At 41.9% G+C, this 23,754-nt stretch overlaps 1 protein-coding gene across 2 annotated transcripts in view; it reads left to right on the forward strand.

The window, feature by feature from the left end:
• agrn (agrin) overlaps positions 1–23,754 on the forward strand; it is a 549,483-nt gene that overhangs the window by 518,022 nt on the left and 7,707 nt on the right. For both annotated transcript variants that reach the window (XM_059952327.1, XM_059952328.1), the window contains 4 exons: positions 3,185–3,301; positions 6,149–6,338; positions 11,474–11,561; positions 23,045–23,269. In XM_059952327.1, coding sequence (XP_059808310.1) covers positions 3,185–3,301; positions 6,149–6,338; positions 11,474–11,561; positions 23,045–23,269 — 620 coding nt within the window. The remainder of the gene's footprint in view (positions 1–3,184; positions 3,302–6,148; positions 6,339–11,473; positions 11,562–23,044; positions 23,270–23,754) is intronic.

A 23,754-nucleotide genomic window follows, 5' to 3' on the forward strand; every position in this document is an offset into this window, starting at 1 on the left:
TTCCTATGATTAGGCTAAGGTTAAATCAGTGGGTTGCCAGGCAGGGCAACTCGGTGGGCCAGAAGAGGATGTTCCACACTGTACCTCTAAATAAAATAAATAAATTAATTTATTGATTGATTTAAAATGAAAAACAGCCTAGCCCAATCTGTACCCTGAGGCACGTTAGTGCCTGACAGCTGGGACTTTTAAAAACTCCCGAAGTATTTAATAAGAACATTTCTATTTGCACTCCAGTCCCATCAGGAGTTTGTATTCTATTTTATTTAAACAAGTCAGAGCAAGCTACTGACATGATCTGCCACAGAATTCTGCACAAACACACCAGCCGATAAATGGAACTTTTAATGGTCGGCTTTTGGGAAGGGTACATTTAGGAATCTGGGAATATGCCTTTGACCGAGTACACAGTTGACTAGTATCTCATTTCTTGTTGTTAAATGCATCTCCCCTACCGGGGCATAGGTAGCTTGAAAGAGTCCTCTATCCTGGGAGTACAGAAGGTTGACTGGCCCTGTGGTTTCTGCTTTCCCCACATGACTTCATACGTCTTCCAGGGAAAGGTCCATCTCCCAGGGACGAGGTCTTTGGAACTTCTGTTGGTGTTTCTGTAGCTCTGGGTTTTTATGGGATGGGGTTGCTAGCCCCATGCCCAGTCCTCCTCCTCTCTCACCTGGGCTTGGGACCATCCAGGTTGCCCCATTTATATGTTTAGAACTGGAGCACCAAATGTTTCATATTTCATAATTAATATCGCTGGCATATGCTGAGAAATCTGTTGTTTTGCGGCAGGTACATTACTATGTATAATAAAAAATATAAATTACAATGAGAAATACATATGTAAATTTTATTTAAAATATTAGTGCAAAAAGAGAGCAAAAACAAAAAAAAATAGTGAGTTAGTGTACATGGGTTCAGTGTCCGTTCAGAAATCTGGTTTAGTCTGTGTCCAGGCTGCTGTACCTTCTCCTTAATGGTCGCGATGAGAAGCGGGCATGTCCTGGGCGACGGATCTCCTTAATGAAGTCTTTTGAGACATCGCCTTTTGAAAATGACCTTGATGCTGGGGAGGCTAGTGCCCATGATGGAGCTGGCTGAGTTTAAAACCCTCTGCAGCTTTTTCCAATCCTGTGTCTTGTGACCCCTCCATACCAGACAGTGATGCAGCCAGTCAGAACGCTCCCCCTGGTACAAGTGTAGAAATTCGTGAGAGTTTTGGTCACAGATCAAAAAAACTCATTTGGAAAACTTGTTTAGAAATTGATTGAGAAGGCAGTGGATTTATGGTCTTATTTAGCAGGATCCCGATGAGCAACCTTTATCACGCAGGGGCTGGCGGGCGTATTAAAAAAGGGGCCTAAGGAAGTGGTAGAGGTGGGTGCAATAACATTTATTTATTATTATTACATGGATGAGAAAGGTTTAGAGCAATATAGGTCAAATCTGGGGAAATGGGACTAGCTCAAGTAGGTAATATGGATGGGCCGAAGGGCCAGCTTCCATGTTGTAAAACACGATGACTCTAAATAATAAAGGTTGCTTGTTATTCCTTCCTCGGAAACTGATTCTATGTGGATCAATGGTTTGGTTTCCGAGGCAGCGGACAATGGCTGGTTGTGTGTTTTAACTGCTTATTAGACATGGGTTGCTAGCGATGTCAATCTGGAAGAAAATTTCCAAGTTCAACATAAATCAATATTAAAGTACATGTATGTCACCATATACTACCCTGAGATTCATTTTTGTAGGCATTCATAATAAATACAAGAAACAAAAAATAGTAATAATAACAAATAAATAAACAATGAACGTCAAGAACATGAGATGAAGAGTCGTTAAAAGTGAGTCCAGGCCTTTCCACTCCAAATCAAAATGTGCTGAGATAAGCTAAACACAAGGGATTCTGCAGATGCTGGAAATCCAAAGAAACACACACAAAAGGCTGGAGGAACTCAGCAGGTCAGGCAGCATCTGTGGAAATGAATAAACAGTCAACGTTTCAACCAAGAGCCTTCTTCAGGACTGGAGAGGAAGGGAGAAGATGCCAAAATTAGGTGAGGAAGAGGAAGGAGTGCAAGCTGACAGGTGATAGGTGGAAGAGGTAATGGACTGAAGAAGAAGTTATCTGATAGGAGAGGAGAGTGTATGGGGGACAGGGAAGGAGGAAGGGCACCAGAGGATGGTGATAGGCAGTTGAGAGCGAGAGAAGGGATAAGAGGGGGTCCAGAGTGGGGAATGTAATAGAAAAAAGAGGAGGAAGGTAGGGGGCTGGATAAGAGGAAAAGGTTAGGTTGAAATGGAGGAGGTTAAAGGGTCAACACAACATCATTAAGGCACATCAATGGTCAGGCATTCAGTGCCAATGGTACAACTTGATGAGAATTGTAACACAAACAAAAGGCTGGAGGAACTCAACAGGTCAGGCAACATTGATGGAGTAAACAGTTGACATTTTAACCTGACTCCTTTTATCGGGACTGGAAAGGAAGAGGGCAAAACCCAGAATAAGAAGGTGGAGGGAGGAGGATGAAATGAGAAGCTGGGAGATGATTGGGGGAAGAAGTAAAGGGCTGAAGAAGAATGAATCTGATAGGTGAAACAGCTGAGGGAGAAGTTAGGTGGGTGAGATAAGGTATATAGAATTTCCTCATAAAGGGAATAAAAAAGCTTAGAGGTAGCCGTTCTGTGACAGAGGGGGAAATTCATTTGTGAGGTTTTAATCAGCAGCATTTCTATGCACCTGATTTGTATTCACAAGTTCTTCCTTGGCATGAGCCACACTTGGGATCTAATTTAGAGAGCTTTTCATTGTGTTCTGCTTCCTTTTCAATCCCCTTCGCCAGCTCTGTATCCCTCATCTAGTGCCTGATTTCACCATTAGAGTGTTACATCGCTCATAACCATTCTCGAGTTTAAAGTCGGCCTGTCACACTCGACGTAGTTAATTTTATCTGTATTAAATATGACTCTAGAGAGCAACGTTTGTGGTGCCAATGCAACGATCCTGCATTTCAATTTTAACAACGAACCCTGAGAACTAAATTGTGTTGTTAAAGTGACAGACTGACTTTCAACTGAAATATTATGCCACATTTTGCTTCATCTTTGATGTGCAATTATCTAAACAAATTGCTTCTCAATAAGTTTGCATAATTAAAGGTGCACTGTTCTTCATCCCAAGGCCCCACACACAGGTTTGAACCTCAAGGAAGCTTTGTATGTGGGAGGAGCACCGGATTTCAATAAATTCGCTCGAGCTGCTGCAATCACCTCTGGCTTCACGGGTGCCATTCAAAAGGTAAATAGAGTTTGAATCATCAGTGGTTTTGTTGCATTGAGCACAGGGACCTGAGTAAAAATGATTAATCATTTATTAACCTTAGGTTCTTTGCTCAGTAATCGGAAACTTCTCTGTACATCTCCCAACCGTTATTTGATTTCTCAATGTATGTGTCTGGTCATTGTTTGTAGTGGAGTGCACCCTGAATTTTTTTATTTACTTCATTTCTGATCAGAGTCAAAAGTCAAAGTAAATTTATTATCAAAGTACATATATGCCACCATATACAACCCTGAGATACATTTTCTTCCGGGCATTTACAGGAAAATAAAAAATGCAATAGAATTTATGAAAAATTATACATATACAAAGACTGACAAATAATCGATGTGTAAAAGATGACAAACCATGCAACTAATAAATAAAAATAAGTATAGAGAATTTAAAAAATATACGTATATTCAGTGACCACTTTATTAGGTACACCTGCTCATTAATGCAAATATCTAATCAGTCAATCATCTGGCACCAACCGAATGCATAAAAGCATGAAGAAGTGGTCAAGAGGTTAATTGTTGTTCAGACCAAACATCAGAATGAGGAAGAAATGTGATCCAAGTGACATTGACCATGGAATGATTGTTGGTGCCAGATGAGGTGATTTGAGTATCTCTGAAATTACTGACCTCCTGAGATTTTCACCCACAACAGTTTCTAGAGCTTACAGAGAATGGTGCAAAAAACAAAAACAAAAACAAAAAAACATGCAGTGAGTGGAGGTTCTGTGGGTGAAAACACCTGGAGTAAAGGTCAGAGAATTGTCAGTCTGGTTTAAGCTGACAAGAAGGTGACAGTAACTGAAACAACCACACATTAAAACAGTTGGTGTGCAGAAGAGCATCTCTGAATGCTCAACACATCAAACCTTGACGTAGATGGGCTACAGCAGCAGAAGACCGTAAACATGCACTCAGTGACCACTTTATTTTGGTACAGGAGGTACGTAATAAAATGGCCACTGAGTGTATGTAATTCTGAAGTATTGGAGTCTATCATCTTTCTGCATTGTCCTCCCAAACTGTCCTGCCTGTGCCCCAGTTGTTTTGTCGAACCGAAGTGAGTTTTAAGGTGATGGTACCACAAAATGCCCAATGTCCGCTGGTGAGAGAAGTGGTCAACACCCCAGGACCAAGGCTCAAACCACTCTCAGACAGTTCCAATGCCTCATACCTGACATGACCTCTAAAGTGACCACTGAGATCCATCACAGCAAGAGATTACCAAGCAGGCACAAGGGCACCCCAGGCCCTTTGCACTTCTGCAAATGAGTTTGTCCTAATGTGATAAGTGGCATTAGATGATGAGGCCTAGTTTGGAGTAATGGGTGCAGTTCTGGTCAACTACCTATAGGAAAGATATCAGTGAATTTGAACACGAAGTGCACTGCAGATGCTGTGGTCAAATCAAGACGTACAAAAAAGACGGATGCTGCTCGACCTGCTGAGTTCATCCAGCTTTTTTGTACGTCAGTGAGTTTGACATAGTCATCATCATCATTATTATATGCCAGATTATATGATGTGCGTGATCATGGTCTTTACATGACCATGATTGTTCTTGACAAATTTTGCTCCAGAATTGATTTGCCATTGCCTTCTTCTGGACAGTGTCTTTACAAGACGGGTGACCCCAGCCATTATGAATACTCTTCAGAGATTGTCTGCCTGGTGTCAATGGTCACATAACCAGGACTTGTGATAAGCAACATCTGCTCATACAGCCATCCACAACCTGCTCCCATGGCTTCATGTGACCCTGACCAGAGGGGGATTTCTAAGCAGGTGCTACACCTTGTCCAAAGGTGACCTGCAGGCTAGCAGAGGGAAGGAGTGTCTTACACCTCCTTTGGTTGGATTTTTCTCTACCCTGCCACCCAAATGAAAGAGTACGGAGAAAATTTACAAGGCTGTTGCTGGGATCTGAAGACCTGACTTATTGGGAAAGTTTGAATAGGTTAGGATTTTATCCCCTAGATTTTGGGAGAATGTGGGGAAATTTGATAAAGATATACAAAATTGTGAGAGGTAGAGAAAAGGTAAATGCAAGCAGACTTTTTCCCTAACCTATGACTGCTAGTCCTAGTCTCAGCCAACCTTCCACTGAGGTTGGGTGAGAATAGAATTAGAGGTCATAGGTTAAAGTGAAAGGTGAAATAATTAAGGGGAAGCTGAGGGGGAGCTTAAGGATGGTGCAAGTGTGGATTGAGCTGACAGAGAAAGTGGTGGATGTAGGCTTGATTTCCAAATTTAAGAGAATTTTGGATAGGTACATGGATGGGAGGGGTAAGGAGGGTTATAGTTCAGGTGTATGTTGATGGGACAAGGCAGAATAGAAGTGCAGCATGGACTTACTGAGCCAAAGGCCCTGTCTTTGTGCTGCAGTGCTCTGTGATGCTGTTGGCTAATTATTCAGGGACATTGCTATCATACTCCAAGTACTATGATGAATGGTTTTAAAAATTCAAAGTCCAAAGTTAATTTATTATCAGAGTATGTATATGGCAGCATATACAACACTGGGATTCATTTTCTTGCGGACATTCACAGTAGAACAGAGAAACGCAATAGAATCAATGAAAAGCTGCACACAAACAAAGACTGACAAACAACCAATGTGTAAAAGAAGACGAACATTGCAAATACAAAATAACTAACTGAATGATCTAGAAGATGATTTGTAGAGTCTTTGAAAGTTAATCTAAAAACAAATAGCTTGCTTCTGTCATTTGTAACTTTGCACCAGTGTTCTGTCATATAATATGTCAATCATTATATGCAAAATTTTTTCTTCTGTATTTATATCCAGATGTCAATAAAATCCATTCCACTGCTAAAGAGAGAAAATATTCGAAATGCCATCGGCATCTCCAACTACCAGTCACACCCTTGCACTGCGCAGATCAACCCTTGCCGGAACGGTGGAGTCTGCAGCCCGAGGCTAAGAGATTATGACTGCATGTGTCAGCGCGGCTTCTCGGGGTCACGGTGCGAGAAAGGTAGAGTAATCCGGGCTGCTGTGAGCATCTCAGAGTGACAGAGTGGGGAAACGGGTCCAGTGGCCCAGTGGGTCCTCACAAATCATCAAGTAACCTCACCTGCACTATTTAATCAGAATCAGAAAATATTGTTTAGTATCACCAGCAGATGTTGTGAAATTTGTTGTTTTGTGATAGTAATATATTGCAATACATAAGAACAAATCTCTAAGTCACCATAAGGAGTATATATAGTATAAAACATTAAATTAACTAAGTTTGGCAAAAAGAGAGAGAAAAAATACTGAGGTAGTATTCATAGGTTCATAGACCATTCAGAAATTGGATGGCAGAGGGGAAGAAGGTGTTCCTGAAATGTTGAATGTGTATCTTCAGGCTGCTGTACCCTCTTCTTCATGGTAGCAATGAGAAGAGGGCACGTCCTGGGTGATCGGGGTTTTTAATAATGATTGCCACCTTTTTGAGATACCACCTTTTGAAGATGTCTTCGATACTGTGGAGGCTGGAGCTTAGAACATTCTGCAGCTTTCTCCGATCCTGTGCAGTGGCCAGGAACATACATCTGTACAGCACAGGAACAGACCCTTTGGCCCACAAAGTTGTGCCAAACTAATTAACTATTTAATTACCAAATCATAATCAAATGTCCCGCTTGGTGGCGCAATAGTATCAGCGCCGGACTCCAGAGCGAAGGTTCCCGAGTTCGAATCCAAGTCCGGTAGAGCGTCGAGTCAGCAACTTGGCCTCGTAAAAAAGGAAGAATAGCTTTCTATGGAAACACCATCATGACGGTGCCCCGATAACTCCACTGCTGAGTTAAGGGCTCTTCTCCTCCTCCTCCTCCTCCTCTCTCCCTCCCTCCCTCCACCCCCCATTCCTTCGCCTAAACCATATCGTTTTCTTACATTTCCATGCACACCCATGTACCGATCTAAGAGCATCTTGAATGCCCCCACCATCACATTCCAGGTACCTACCACTCCCTGTGTAAAGAAAACTTGCCATGCACATATGACCTTTAGCCTTATTTTTTTATATAATTCTTTATATGTTGAACGTTTTTGTTTGATGTTTCATGTCAACCCTAATCAACACACCACAGCAAGTTCCTTACACATATGGTAAATAACATTAATCTGTGATCCTTTGAACTTGCCCCCTCTAACCTTAGATGCATGCCCTCTTGGTACTGCACAGTTCATTCTTGGGAAAAAGATACCAGCTGCCTATTCATCTATGCCTTTCATGATCTTAAAAAATTCTATCAGTTCTCAACTCAGCCTTTGCCGCTCAAGAGAAAACAACCCAAGTGAATCCAACATAAACATGAGAGATTCTGCAGATGCTGGAAGTCTGGAGGAACAAACACGAAGTGCTGGAGTATCTCAGCAGGTCAGGCAGCATCTGTGAAGAGGACTGAACAGTCAACACTTCAGAACAAGACCCTTCATTGGAACCGAATAGGAGGTGTTGTTCCTGCAATCCGAGAGGAGGCAGTCGAAGTGTTGTGACGTGGCCCATGATGAAGGGCTTACGCCTGAATGTTGACTGTTCATTCCTCTCCATAGATGCTTCCTGACCTGCTGAGTTCCTCCGGTGACTTGTGTGTGTTCCTCAAGTTTGTCCGACCTCACCACATGCTGTGCAATCCAGGCTCTCAACTGTAGTCACTGTGTAGTGATGTAGGTTCAGAGGTCAATTACAGCAGCCAGTTATATATCACTCAAAGTGTCGTGTGTCCAAAGTTTGGTATGCCTCAGCTTAAGTTCAGCAAGCTCCCCTCATTGATGTTGATTAATGGATGCCACACATAGAAAACCAGTTGTGATTCACAGCTAGACATACCGTTCAGTGTAGTAAGGTCATATTGTATTCATTTACAGAATTATAAGGTCCCGGCCAGAAACAATGCAGAATCGTGATTTTTAAAAATGTATTCTATATACAAAGCTAAATGCTTGCCTGTTTTGTATAATTTATAGCTTTTTAATGACCAGTTCACCTACATCAGTCAATTATTGTCCAGGGAGAATTTTCATTTATGTGTCAACCAGTCTTCCAACAACAACACAGGCTGAAAGTAGTATTTATTAAATTCAGATTGTGTAGGACATTTCTGCAAGTGCTGGGCTCTTGTTTGAGTCTGGTATTGATCATAGAATCACAGAATTGTACAGCACAGAAACAGGCCCTTCAGCCCATCACATATGTGCTAACCCTTTTGTACATCTTAATTAATCCCATTTCCCTATGCTATCTATTCATTCATTCATTCATTCATTTATTGATTGATTGGGATTTGGTGCAGAATAGGTCCTTCTGGCCCTTTGAGACACTCTTCCCAGCAGCCCTCTATTTACCACTAACCTAAGCACAGGACAATTTACAATGACCAATGAATCTATCAACTATATATCTGTGGACTGTGGGAGGAAACTGAAGCACCTGGAGGAAATCCGCACATTAATGGAGAGAATGTAAAAACTCCTTAAAGGCAGCGGCAGGAATTGAACACGCATCACCAGTTCTGTAAAGTGTTGTGCTAACCACTACACTGCCACTACACCTCCTCTGGACCTTCTCTAGTTTCAGCACATCCTTTCTTGAATCACTGTCCCTTGTTGCCTCCCCCACCGCCCACCCATTTTTCACACCCCATTCAGGTGTGTTACTCCTTAACAGCCAAGCGTTTTGCTAATTCAGTGCAAAAGGACAATCAGATCTGGGACTTTCAAAGCTTCTTTGAGTCAGTATCATGTGGGGAAACACAGTATCTGGTTAATGATCAGGGAATTTGTAACAACAGACGCCATTAATACCTCCTCATAATGTCAAAAGAGAGGTCAGAATTTCTACAGTGTGTTGAGTAAACTTGAGGACTACAGATGTATAAACTGCTTTTCTATTCCTATTATTTAGCAGTCTGTTATCTCTCCAATCACCCCACCCCCATCAAAAAGCAAGATTTTGTTATGACAGAGCCTGGTTTGAGATGTGTCCAAGAATCATATTAAGCTCAGGCTCTGCATCTTATTTATGGTCCTCTTGTTGCTAAATTTATGCATTGATTGGGTTTAGTTTGTGACTAAGCAGATGTGTTGGTGCCATGCTGCTTAAGGATATGGCCTGAAACATATGGTTGTGTGATGTAAAACTCTAGTTATATCAGAGGGAGGCGATAGTAATGAATTCCAAGGGGGAGCAACTCACCACTGATTCCCTCCGCTGTGGAGATAGCTTCCAACCTGATGGCATGAACATCGATTTTTCAAAACTCTGGTAATTTCTCTCCCTCCCATTTTTCTATTCTGATTCTGGCTTCCCTCTTACCCTTTCTCTTCTTCTTACTTGCCATCACCTCCCTCTGGTTCCCCTCCTCCTTCCCTTTCTCCCATGGTCCACTCTCCTCTCCTATCAGATTCCTTCTTCATCAGCTCTTTACCTCTTCCACCTATCACCACCCAGTTTCTTACTTCATTCCCCTCCTCCACAAACTTCCCTTCCCCCTCACCTATCACCTGTCAGCTTGTACTTCTTTCCCCTACCCCGCCATCTTTCTCTGGCTTCTTTCCCCTTTCTGATGAAGGGTCTCGGCCCAAATTGTTGACAGTTTATTCCTCTTCGTAGATGCTACCTGTCCTGCTGATTTCTGTCAGCATTTTGTGTGTGTTGCTCTGGATTTCTAGCATCTGCAGAATCTCTTGAGTTCAGGTTGATAGGGAGTTAGGCAACAACGTTGGCCTTCATTTTTATGAGGCATTGGTGATACCACATCAGGAACGTGGATGATACAACTGCAAGTGCTGTAAATCTGAACCAAAAACAGAAAATACTGAAAGGCTCAGGAAGTCAGGCAATGTCTGCAGAAGGAGAAACAGGTTTTGCCAATAACAAGCCTGGTCTTCTCATCTGAAGAAGTGCATGGGAGCATGACTTGATTGAGGAAGTGGAAGGGATGGTTAGTAAGTTTGCAGATGACACGAAGGTTGGCGGTGCTGTGGATAGTGTAGAAGGTTGTCATAGGTTGCAACGGGATGTTGACAGAATGCAGAGCCAGAAGTGGCATATGAAGTTCAATATGGAGAGGTGTGAAGTGATTCACTTTGGAAGGTTGAACTTAAAGGTAGAATACAGGGTTAATTACAGGATTCTTAGTAGTGTTGAGGACAGGGACATCTTCAGGTCCACATCCCTCAAAATTGCCATGCAATTTGATAGTGCTGTTATGACAGTGTGTGCTGTGGTGGCCTTCGTTAGTCAAGGGATTGAGTTCAAGAGTCACGGGGTAATGTTGCAGCCCTTTAAAACTTTAGGAAGACTGCACTTGGAGTATTGTGTTCAAATCTGGTCCCTTCATTATAGAAAGGATGTGGAAGCTTTAGGGAGAGTGCAGAGGAGATTTACCAGGATGCTGCCTGGATTAGAGAGCATATTTTATGAGAATAGGTTGAGCCAGCTAGGTCTTTTTTCTCTGGAGTGCTGGAGATTGAGAGCAAACGTGATAGAGGTGTACAAGATGATAAGATGCACAGATAGAGTGGATTGTCAGAGACTTTTTCCCAGGTGGAAATGGCTGATACAAGGGGACATAATTTCAAGGTGCTTGGAGGAAAGTATAGTGGGATGTCACAGGTAAGTGGAAGGATTGGAATGCTCTGCCAGGGTGGTGACAGAGGCAGACACATTAGGGACATTACGAAACTCTTAGGTAGGCACATAGATGATAGAAAAATGGAGGGTTAGTTAGGAAGGAAGCATTAAATTAATCTTAAGAGTAGGTTAAAATGTCAGAACAACACCATGACATGAAGGGCCTGTACTGTTCTGTAATGTTCTATGTTTTGTGTTCAGAGAAGATTTACTAGGGCAGATTACCTTCTGAGGAAAGTTGGCAAAGTCTAGGCTCATCTCCAACAGAAGAGTTTGAGGAAATTTGATGTCTTCTGAAGTTCGGTTCATGTCAGAGTCAGATTCAGGCAAGCTGATACCACTGGGACTGTGCTAGTTCTAGGGCAATCCAGGTCAGTGTATGGGAGGTTCATGGAGTGAAGATTAATGGAAAATATTTCTTTTCTATTCTGAATGTGTCTATCGAATGTAAATCTTGGACTATTTTGTTCTCTCCATTTCTACAGCACTTGAGGAGAAGTCAGCAGGTGAAAGTGAATCTATTGCGTTTAATGGGCGTACATTCATTGAGTATCATAACTCAGTGACAAGGAGGTATGTTATGTTTCTCTCATATTAATGATTTCCAACACCAAGTCTGGTACTAAATGGATTACCTTGTCCTTATGGTTTCCCAGCAACATTCATCACTCGAGCAAGTGGGCACTTCCCCTGTGTTAGCCATCTGCTTTAATACCACAGACACAATGAGGTGGTTTAGTGAATTCATCATCTATATTTTCCACTCATATGTTGACAGATTTAACTATCTGCAGACTTTCTCATGATGAAATGTATCTTAAGGACTAGTTCATGCAGAGTGGTGTTTTTTTTTGCCCTTTGTATAAATATGCTGGTTGAGGGGTATAAAACTTTATTCAGCTTTGAGGTCATTTTCTGGCCTATGGTGAAAACCTCATGGTAATGTCTGCCCTGTAGGATATCACTGATTTCATTTTACCTGCTTAAGCTCATCACCCCTACTGGGGCACAGACCCCCGATAGCAGCAGTCGCCAAAGTCCTCTGTCCTGGGCCAGTCTTTTAAACTGTTGCAGGTGTAGCCCACCTTCTCCTTCGTCTCCCAGGGATGATGATATTGGAGCTTCTGTTGCCGTTTCTGTAGATCTGGGTTTTTACAGGATGGGTGGTTGCTAGCCCCATGTCTGACACTCCTCCTTTTGCAGCAGGGCTTGCGAAATGACAGAGTTGAATCCCTTTCAGTAATTTGTAAAATGCACGTTGTGAAGAGTTCAAGTGTTGTTCCAAGCTGCATGATTAGGGAATTCAAGCCCTTTCCCATGAAAAGAGCCAAGCCATTTCTTGCTCTTCAAATTGCTTTAATGTTGAAGTGTATCGTCTACCACTTTTAAATGTTCTCAAGTAACTGTTCAGTCCAAATACAAAGCAATTTTATTGTTCATTGTGGTCTACTAAAACGTCTAAAGCTTTCCTCTGTGCGTTCTCTCTGGTTGCTGGAATTTCTCCAACGTTGTGTGACTTGTGCCAATCTGTCATCGTGTGTGTCTGTTTTGTATCTCATGTGTCTCCTTGTTTTCTCTACCCAAGCCATCTTGCAAATGAGATCCCAGAGTAAGTATAAAGTCCTGATCCTGAACTCATTCATCTTGCTATTCCTCTCCGCATGATATTTTCATGACCAGCGTGTCAGAAATTCCAGGTGTGACGGAGCCGTGCATTGACAGGCATCGTTCATGGCGTAAAATCATTCTGCTGAAGCTCTATAGAGGAGCACCTGCCGTGGTTAATTTTTCAAACAGTTTTCCAGTAATGGAGAGGCTATTCAGCCCTTTGATTTTGTGCTTAAACAATGGAACTAGACCCACTCCCACATGGATGATAGAAAATTGGAGAGCTATGTAGGAGAGAAGGGTTAGATTGACCTAGGAGCAGGTTAAAAGGTCGACATAACATCATGGGCCGAATCCCTTTTTCTAATAGACCTGTAAGTACCGATCCAGTTTTCCATTGAAACCACTCCCACTCCTTTACCCTTCAAAGATCAACTTTGTTCACCGTATACTTTTACATGTATTAGGAGTTTGCTGTGGTGTGTTGGTCAGGGTGTGACATGCTACAAAAACAACAACATTCAACCTTTATAAAGAATAAAGAATTATATAAAAATAAAGTTGTAATTTAAAGTATCAATATGAAATAAAATATGTATAATTACATAAATACCAGCATATATTTACAATGTAAATAGCATTGTAAAAAGTTGTTTTAAAGTGTTTACAGTGCAGAGATGGGGGTAATAGATATGGGGGGAGGGCTAACTAGAATGGTTAATCAGATTAACTATCTGGGGGAAGACACTTTTAAAATGGTGTGAAGTTTTTTTTTTGTTTTAATAACCCTTTAGGGTTCTCCAGAAGGGCGATTTTGGAAAAGGTAGTTTGCAGGGTCAGTAGTGTCCACAATGGTTTTTCCAGCGTGCTTCTTTGTCCTGGACGCATACAAGTCCCACAGTGATGCTAGATGGCAGCTGACCTGACAGTTCACTGCAGTTTTGTGTGTTGTATCCTGCTGCGCAAAACCAGACAGTAATGGCAGCACAGATCCGGCCTGATGCAATTCACAGAGTCCCATTTAAACCTGTGCTGGGCTCTCTCCCTCACCTCTGGCAGCGCACTGATCACGCTCTGGGTGAAAGTATTGCCCTTTGAATTCCTATTCAATCTGATCTCAAGAGGGCATCGCTCAATTTACACCCAAAGTTAAATCAGAACTTTAATCTTTCCTTTACTCTAGACTGGGTAGATGAAGAACGTCACCAGTGACTGACGACTGTACCTAGGTGTAGAGGAATGACAGATTCCCATATTGAGACAGAAACAAGAGTTTTTTCACAGGGATTCCAGCTGCATGTCGGTGGCTTAACCAAGCGACACCATGAGACAAATTTTTCTCAAAACACACACAGACCCCAGAATCTGCGCTCGTTGGTAGTCCGCTTTGAATAAGCACAGTAGGCTAAAAACCCTGCCAGTCATAATAAACTAGACAAGATTAAACAGAAAGCGTAGGACTTCGAATAGTTCAACAATTACCTGCAGGGCATGTGACAAAGAAATCTTGGAGTTAAAGAGTTTCCAAGACTTAAGGATTGAAGACGTCCATTTAGAACAGAGAGGTGCAGAAATTACTTCAGCCAGTGGGTGGCAAATCTGTGGGATTTGTTGCCAAGAACGGTTGTGGAGGCCAAGTCACTGGGTGCATTTAAGGCGGAGATAGATAGGTTCTTGATTAGCCAGAACATCAAAGGGTATGGGGAGAAGGTAGGGGAGTGGGGGTGACTCGAAGAATTGGACCAGCCCACGATTGAATGGCAGAGCACATTCGATGGGTCGAATGGCCTACTTCTGCTCCTATATCTTTTGGTTTTATAAATTGGGGGTATGAGTTACCAGAAGATGTGTAAACTGGGACTTTATTCCCTGGAATGTAATAGGTTGAGAGGTGACCTAATAAAGGTAAGCAAGATCATGAGGGATATATAGTCTTTTAATGACGACAGTCTTATCTCTCTGTGACTCTATAGCAATACTGGTGTTTGCCTGAGCCATCACCAATCAGAACTGTCCTCTGTCCCCTTTGCCCACTATGTCTTAGCAGTTCTTCCCGTGATTCACCACAATCTCCTCTCAGTGAACCTCAATTTCTGAACAATCTCTGGGTAAAGAATGTCCTTCTGAATTCCACTTTGGATTTCATGGTGACTGGCTTATGTTTTCCCCTCAAATTACATTTACAGAATATTTTTGGATCCAGTCTTTAATTCTCTGAAATTGGGACATGAGATATATATTGTCATGTGGGACATAGACAGGGTGAAAGCACATAATCATTTTCACAGGGTAGGGGTGCTAAAAACAGGAAAGCTTAGGATTAGGATCAGAAGTGAGAGATTGAAAAGGGACATCAGGAACAGCTTCTATACACAAAGGGTAGTGCTTGTTTGGATGAACTGGCAGAAATAGTGGTTAAGATGGACCCGTTGGTTCATTTGATATGTGCCATGTTGTATGACATAGGTGATCATGGTCTTTCCGTGATCATGATTGTTCTTTTTCTACAGAAGTGGTTTGCCATTGCCTTCTTTACAAGACGGGTGAGCCCAGTCATGATCAATACACTTCAGAGATTGTCTGCCTGGCATCAATGGTCACCCAACCAGTACTTGTGATATGCACCAGCTGCTCATACAACCGTCCACCACCTGTCCCCTTGGCTTCATGTGACCCTGATTGGGGGCAAAGCAGAACACATTAGCAACACTTAAAAGCCATCTGGTTAAGTACATGGATAAGAGAGGTTTAGAGAGCTGTGGGCCAAATATGAGCAGGTGGGACCAGCTCACTGGGCAACAATCAGCATGAAAGAGTTGGGCTGAAGGGCCTCTTTCTGTGCTATGATTAAGTTAATGGTTTTCATTGTGTTATTGGAAGCAAAGTGGTGGCTGAATATTTCCTCCCTGCAAAGAAGTGACATTACTTCTTATTATTTCTTTCAGAATCCTTAAGTAAAACACTTAAACACTTCTTTGAAAGTAAATATCTCATTATCTCATATAGTGCAGTTATTTTCCGGCCACCTAAAACTGCATTTGTTGGAGAATAATTACGTAGAGTTTGTATCTCAATAAGCAGAAATGGCTCTAGCAGTTCTCTCGCCAAACCTCAAAAATTATTTTTTCACCAAACATATATTTATCTCTCTTGAGTGCGCATGGAGGAAAGTACATAAGTATCTAGTAGTTACCCAATCATTAGGTGTTAATCAGTCAGTCATAGCAGGAAGTGGAAAATGCAGAGACACAAGTGTTTTTGCAGATGTTGGAAATCTTGAGCAACACACACAAAGATCAGCTTGATTTCTCACAAGTACATTGTATATGTCACAGTATACTTCCCTGACATTCATTTCCTTGTGGGCATTCACAGTAAATACTAGGAAACACAATGGAAAACTGCATCTAGCTAGACTGCCAAGACTATCCATGATGGTTGAAGGGTAATAACTGTTCCTGAACTTGAGACCTAAGGTTACTGTACCTCCTGCCCAATGATAGCAGTAAGAACACAAGAAATAGGAGCAGGAATAGACCATTTGGCCCATCGAGCCTGCTCCACCATTCAATAAGATCATAACTGATCTGCCATGGATTCATCTCCACCTACCTTCTTTTTCCCCAAAACCCTCAGTTCTCCTACTGGGCAAAAATCTATCCAACCTTGTCTTAAATATATTTACTAAGGAAGCCTCCACCACTTCATTGGGCAGGGAATTCCACAGATTCAACACTTCCTGTGAAAAGCAGTTCTCCCTCATCTCTGTCCTAAATCTACTCCTCCAAATCTTGAGGCTATGTCCCCTACTTCTTGTCTTTCCTGCCTCTATCTTAGCTATCCCTTTCATAATTTTATAAGCGCCTCTCATTCTATCTCTCCTCTCATTCTCATGAGAAGAAAGCATAGCCTGGATGATGGGGGTCCTTGACGATCGGTGCTGCATTCTTGAAGCAGGGTTCCTTGCAGATGTGCTCTGTGGTTCTATGGTGCAAGATGCTCCCCACTGCCTTCCCCTCTGAATTCTCTGAAAGCACCCAGAAGAAGGTCACACAGTTACGGGGAGAACTCTACTGACTGTGACGGGAATCGAACCTGTGTCGCTGGCACTGTAAAGTGTTGCGCTAACCACTACACCATCGAGCCACCCTTTCTTCAGGATCTATACTAGAGGCACCATATACAATGTTTCATTTTCTTATGGGCATACACACTAAATCCAGTACACATAACAGGATCACCGAAAGACTCCACCAACAGGGCGGACAACCAGTGTGCAAAAGACAACAAAACTATGCCAAGAGAAAGAAGAAAAAAATAATAATAAATAAATCAGCAGTGAATATCGAGAACATGAGATGAAGAGTCCTTGAAAGTGTGGGAAGGTTGTGGGAACAGTTTAGTGATAGGGTAGCTGAAGCTGAGTGAAGCTATCCCCTCTGGGTCAGGAGCTCATGTGAAAATGCAGAGTGTTCTATTTCCCCATCATCTTAATCCTTTATGTTGTAGTTCAAAGCATCTCAACTCCCAGTCTGCGTCAGTAGGCTTTAGTACAATGGCATATTGCCATGTGCTGTATGAACGGCTCTCCACCTGATAGTGTAAATCTGTTATTGACTCTGTCGAAATGATCTGCCTTGCTGAGCTCTGGGAAAACCTGCCAGATGCACTCTGATCATCATCTCTTTGGAGCTCTGCTGGCATTGATGTGGGTTTATTCTCTTGATAACAGGTTGATTTTTTCCAATTAGGATTATTACTCCATCCTTTAGCTCCATTTTTCAGTCCCTTTTTTATTGTTTAATTTTTTTTTATTTTATTGACATACAGCATAGAATAGGCCGTTTTGGATCTTCAGCCATGCCGCACAGCGATCCCCCGATTTAATCCCAGCTTAATCACGGGACAATTAAAGATGAACCATTAACCTAACTGTAGGTCTGCAGACTATGGGAGGAAACTAGAGCACCTGGAATCAATTTTCTTTCCTCTGTTTTACTCTTTCCAAAAATGATCTGCCCATCATCCATATCTCAGGGGGATTAATATCTTACCAATTTTTATTCATCCATATGCACTCAGTGGCCACATTATTAAGGTACATCTGCTCATTAATGAAAATATCCAATCATCAATCATGTGGCAGAAGCCCAATGCATAACATAGTAAAGAAGTTCAGTTGTTGTTCAGACCAAACATCAGAATGGGGAAGAAATATAATCTAAATGACTTTGACCGTGGAATGATTGTTAGGTTCAGACTGGGTGGTTTGAGTATCTCGGAAACAGATGAGCTCTTGCACTACGCTCTCTAGAGTTTACAAAGAAACTTGCAAAAAACAAAAGACATCCAGTTCTGTGGAGAACACCTTGTTAATGAGAGAGATCCAAGGAGAATGGCCAGATGCTTCAAGCTCTGGTGACAGTAACTCAAATAACCATGCATTACAGCAGTGGTATGCAGAAGAGCTTCTCTGAACACAAAACATGTCAAACATTGAAGTGGATGGGTTACAGCAGCAGAAGATCAGTGGCCACTTAATTAGGTACCAGGGGCACTGAGTGTATTTCCCAGTTAAGCAGATGGGACACTATAGGATTGGAAGGGGATTGACGGCTACAGTGTTCTCTCGGTGGTTGTTCAAAGGTCCAAAGATCCAATTTAATGTCAGAGAAATGTATACAATATATATCCTGAAATGCATTTTCTTTGCAAAAAAAGGTTTACCATGAACGTTATTCAACTTTACCTTGTAGAATAGTGTTTCCTGACTTTTTAACTTTCAGTGTGCAAAGTTATGATGATCTCAACAACCCAATGCTTGGTGCTGTCATCTTTTAAATTTAAAGCTTGCTTGGTTAGTTAAAGTACAGCCTGGCTTTTTTTATAGATCTTTAGATTTTCCACAATGATTCAGCAGTTAAAAATTATCTTCACTGCTACTTACTGCATGCATGCATTTTTCTTTCTGCCCCCTAAGTCCTGAATTCATGGACTATCCCATGGAGCAAAGGTGAGTATTCACGCTTACGCACCCTGCTTTTGCCTGCACCTGTGCTCTTGTGTGTGGTGGCTATTGTGCTGTTTTGGTCCTATTGTGAAAGAGAACTTGAACTTGCTGTACAAACCTACCTTTCTGGCTGACTAAACACAAGGAGGTTCTGTAGATGCTAGAAATCCAGAACAACACGCACAAAATACTGGAGAACCGCAGCAGGCCAGGTAGCATCTCTGGAGGGGAATAAACAGTTGACATTTCAGGCTGAGACCTTTCATCAGAAAGGAAGGGGGAAGATGCTGGAATAAGAAGGTGGGGATGTGAAAAGAAGGTATACAAGCTAGAAGGTGATAGGTGAGACCATGTAGGTGGGATGAAGTAAGAAGCTTGGGAGGTGAAAGGTGGAAAAGGTAAAGGGCTGGAAAAGAAGATATCTTATAAGAGAAGAGAGTGGACAGTGGGGTCACAGGAAGGAGGAGTGGAACCTGAGGGAGGTGAGAAGGAATGGGAGGGGGGCAGAATGGAGAATGGTAAAAGGAACTAGAAAGGAGTCCTGTTGGAGGATCTTGACCCAACATTTTTACTGTTTATTCCCCCTCCTTAGATGCTGCCTGACCTGCTGAGTTCCTTAACAATTTTGTATGTGTTTTTATCTTGTCCAATTGATTTTCACAGAATTGCAAATTAGGCAGAGTATATTTCCTTAGGTGGTGGTTCTTCTTAAGCCCATTACCCCTACTGGGGCATAGGCTGCAAACAGCAGCTCGCCAGAGTCCTCTCTCCTGGGCCTGTCTTTCAAGTTTCCCCCAGGTGTAGACCATCTTTGAAGATCCTTCTTCTCTTAGGGATGAGATCTTCTGTTGGTGTTTCTGTAGGTCTGGGTTTTTACAGGATGAGGTTGCTATGAAATGTGAAATGAGTCTTCACAGTTCAAAGTAAATTCTTTACCAAAGTCATCATATACAGTGCTGAGATTCATTTTCTTGTTGCCACATTCAATAAATCCATAATTAAATAATAACCATAATAGAATCAATGAATGATCGCATCAACTTGGCCATTCAAACCATGTACAAAAGACACAAACTGTGCAAGTACAAACAGAAAGAAATAATAAATAAATAGATAGATAGATAGATAGATAGATAGATAGATAGATAGATAGATAGATAGATAGATAAGCAATAAATATTGAGAACATGAAATGAAGAGTCCATGAAAGTGAGTCCATTGGTTCTGGGAACATGGCAACGATGAGGCAAGTAAAGTTGAGTGAAGTTATTTCAAGAGCCTGATGAGTGAGGGGTAGTAACTGTTCCTAAACCTGGTGGTCTGGGTACTGAGGCCCCTGTACCTTCTTCCTGATGGCAGCAGTGATAAGAGAGCACGTTCTGGGTGGTGGGGGTCCCTGATGATGGATGCTGTTTCCCGCAACAATGTTTTGAGTAGATGTTCTCAATGGCAGGGAGGACTTTACCCCGATTGAATGGGCCATATCGACTACTTTTTGGAAAATCTTAATATCAGAAATTAGCAATTTTGCATGTATGCATAATTGCTTGGTGAAACTGTAATGCCTACTCAAGGATAAAAGATCCAATATTTATTTTTCTATTGGATTGTACAGCAGTTAGGTTGCTCTCAATTCCTTTGAGGCTATTTCATCTCTCAATGTTCTTTATCTCTGGAATTTGTGACTGTGTCGTAGCGTAACCAGTATGGTCTAATAACTCTGTCAAGCTCACTGGCACCAGATTCAGATTTATTTATCATGTGTACATCAAAACATATGTGTTGTTTGCATTAATAGCCAACACAACCTAAGGATGTGCTGGGGGTAGCTTGTAAGCATCGCCACACCTTCCATGCCAACATAGTTTGCCCATGATATTTAGCAGAACAACACAAACAACAGCAACAAATCAACCAGATCAAAACAACCCCTTTCCCACCCATTGCCCTCCGCATACAAAACCTTTCCAAAGCTTTCCTATCCACCCATCCACTATCCCCCATATACAAAACAGCCCCTTTCCCAACCACTGCCCCCTGCCCCAGTATAGAAAAACTGCTGTGTGAATGCTGGATTTTTTCTTCTTTTAACTCAATTCAACAGGAGGCAATTCAAGTTAAGCTATTACTGTCATAGATTTACTATGTTGTGTCTAAATTGTGCCCAAGTCTGACATCCACAATCAGTTAAGTTATAGTGCCCACACAAACTTCAGATTAATGAGAATAGGGAAGATGAAACCATAAGGAACAGGAGCAGAATTAGTCCATTTGGCCCATCAAGTCTGCTCCACCAGTTCATCATGGCTGATCTACTTTTTCTTTTAGGCCCAATCTCCTTTCTTCACCTTCATGCCCTAACCAATCAAGAATCTATCAACCTCTGCTTTAAATATATATAAAGACATGGCCTCCACAGCTGTCTGTGGCAACAAATTCCATAGATTCAACACTCTCTAACCAAAGAAATTCCTCCTCTATTCAGAGGCTGTGTCCTCTGGTTTTAGGAAGCATCCTCTTCATATCCACTCTATCAAGGCTTTTCGCCATTCGATAGGTTTCAATGACATCATGCCTCATTCTTCTGAATTCGAGTGAATACAGGCCCAGATCCATCAGAAGCTCTTCATATGATATGCCATTCAATCATGCAACCATTTTGGTGAACCTCCATTGAAACCTCTCCAGTTTCAGCACATCCTTTCTAAGGGCCCAAACCTACTCACAATACTCCGAGTGAGGTCTCACCAGTGCTTCATAAAGTTTCAACATTACAACCTTGCTTTTACATTCCAGTCTTCTTGAACTGATGCCTCTGTTTAGCCTTAACAGTGCAATACCACCCAAACATCAATCTATTTATACAAACATCCAAAAGGAGAAATTGAGAAGAGACTCATTATGTTCACCAGCATTTCAGTCCATTGAACTTCCCATTAGGTGAAATCACCCAGAGCCGAAGCTCCAATTGAAACAACCAGACGCTTCGTATTTCCTGTCATAAAGCAATACAGCACATATACAATAATTCCATTCTCCTTTACATGTGTGTAATGATACATGACAATAAACATCCCTGAATCTTGAATACAGGCCCTTGACCCAACAAGTCCATGCTAACCACATTGTCCACCTAGCTAGTCCCAATTTCTGGGTTTTTTTTTTATCATTCCAATGCTCTTCAAGCATCTTTGCCAAATGTTGAAGGCATGGGCTACAGTAAGTTTGTGGGGGTGCAGGGGGGAAGAGGGATTTAAAGCACCTTTAAAGCAGAGATGAGGAGGTATTTCTTTAGCCACAGGATGGTGAATCTGGGGAAATCATTGCCGCAGACAGCTGTGGAGGCCAAGTCATTGGGTATATTTAAAGCGGATGTGGATAGAGTCTTGATTAGTCAGGGCACCAGAGGTTATGGGGAGAAGGCAGGAGAACAGAATTGAGAGGGATAATAAATCAGCCATAATAGAATAGCAGAGTAGACACAACGGGCTGAATGGCCTAGTTCTGCTCCTATGTTTTATGGGTTAACAGAATTAAGCAAGTCTCATTTCAGCCACATTTTAGCTGTTTCTTGTCATTTGTTTGAACATTTGACCTCTGCAGGACCTCGCTGTTAATGTACCGTCCTTGAATCGTTACTGGTATCTATTGAACTTCCATAAAGCCTCACTCTGGGTGATGGAGAAGAAAACAACCAGTGACTGTCTAGAATCAAGTGAAATTGTCCACACCTGTTAGCCTGTACATCATTCTGATGGACTGTTGGTCCATTCCTCCTCCTACAGGCACATGGATGATAGAAAAACGGAGGGCTATAGGGGAGGGATGGGTTGGATTGATCTCAGGGTAGGATGAATGTTTAGCACAACATTGTGCACCAATGAGCCCGTACTGTGCTTATTGCTGTCCTCAGGGAGGACATACAGGAGCCTGAAGACACACAATCAACATATTAAAAATAACTTCCTCCCCTCCGCCATCAGATTTCTGAATACACGATGAACATTGTCTCACCTTTTGCTCTCCTTATGTATTTTTTTAATATATTCCTCACTATAACTTACAGTGATTTTGAATATATTATACTGTACAGCCACCACAAAACAATTTAATGACATATGTCACTGATAATGAACCTGATTCTGATTCTGTATTGTACAGTCAACCACTGTTACTGAATGCCATAACATTCGGTGTATCCAAGCTTTTGAATTTTTTAATTCCATTTAAACAAGATCCACATATTCAGGCCACCAGGTGTATGGAAAATACTTCTGCCTTTCTAAGTATTGAATTTAACTTTTAATGGCAATGTTTTCTTGCCACAGTGGCAGAGGAGTTATGGGACCCTAAAGGTGATAACAAGTGTTTTTGGTGTTAATTATCAGTGTGGAATTCTGTGCTTGTTCTTTTAACATATGTTTATTTTTGTCTTTAGCGAGAAAGCTATACAAGTTAATTATTTTGAGCTGAGCATCAAAACAGAAGCAACACAGGGCCTGATTCTGTGGAGCGGGAAGATTGCTGAGAGATCAGACTACATTGCGCTGGCTGTAGTTGACGGCTTTGTGCAGATGACGTATGACCTTGGGTCGAAACCGGTCATTCTCCAGTCTACGGTGCCAGTTAACACCAATCAGTGGGTCCGGATCAAAGCTAACAGGTACTGCGTAATGACATCGAACATAGGAGTGAGGGGTCCCTTCGTCAAGCATGTTCCAATAGACAGGATCTCCGGTGGCCACCTATTTCAATTCGATTTCCTGTTTCCACTATGACATGTCCTTCTTTATTGCCAGGATGAGGCCACACTCAGGTTCGAGGAATAACACGTCATATTTCATCAGGGTAGCCTCCAACCTGACAGCATGACCATCAATTTCTCGAACTTCCATTAATTTCTTCCCCTTCCTCCTTCTCATTTTTTCCATTCCCCAGTCTGATTGGCCTCTGATCACCCTCCCCCTCGCCTGGCCTCACCTATAAGCAGCCAGCTTGTACTCCTTCCCCTCCCTCCACCATCTCTAATATTTTAGCAAATACCAAAACTTTACATGAATGTGCTAGAAATTCAAAATATTATATATCTCTCAAATCTATGTTTGTATAATTGGTGCTTTCCCCATGTGTAGATCAGATTTTGTGTAT

Source organism: Hypanus sabinus, chromosome 27 (assembly GCF_030144855.1).
Source record: "Hypanus sabinus isolate sHypSab1 chromosome 27, sHypSab1.hap1, whole genome shotgun sequence".
NCBI classification, from domain to species: domain Eukaryota; kingdom Metazoa; phylum Chordata; class Chondrichthyes; order Myliobatiformes; family Dasyatidae; genus Hypanus; species Hypanus sabinus.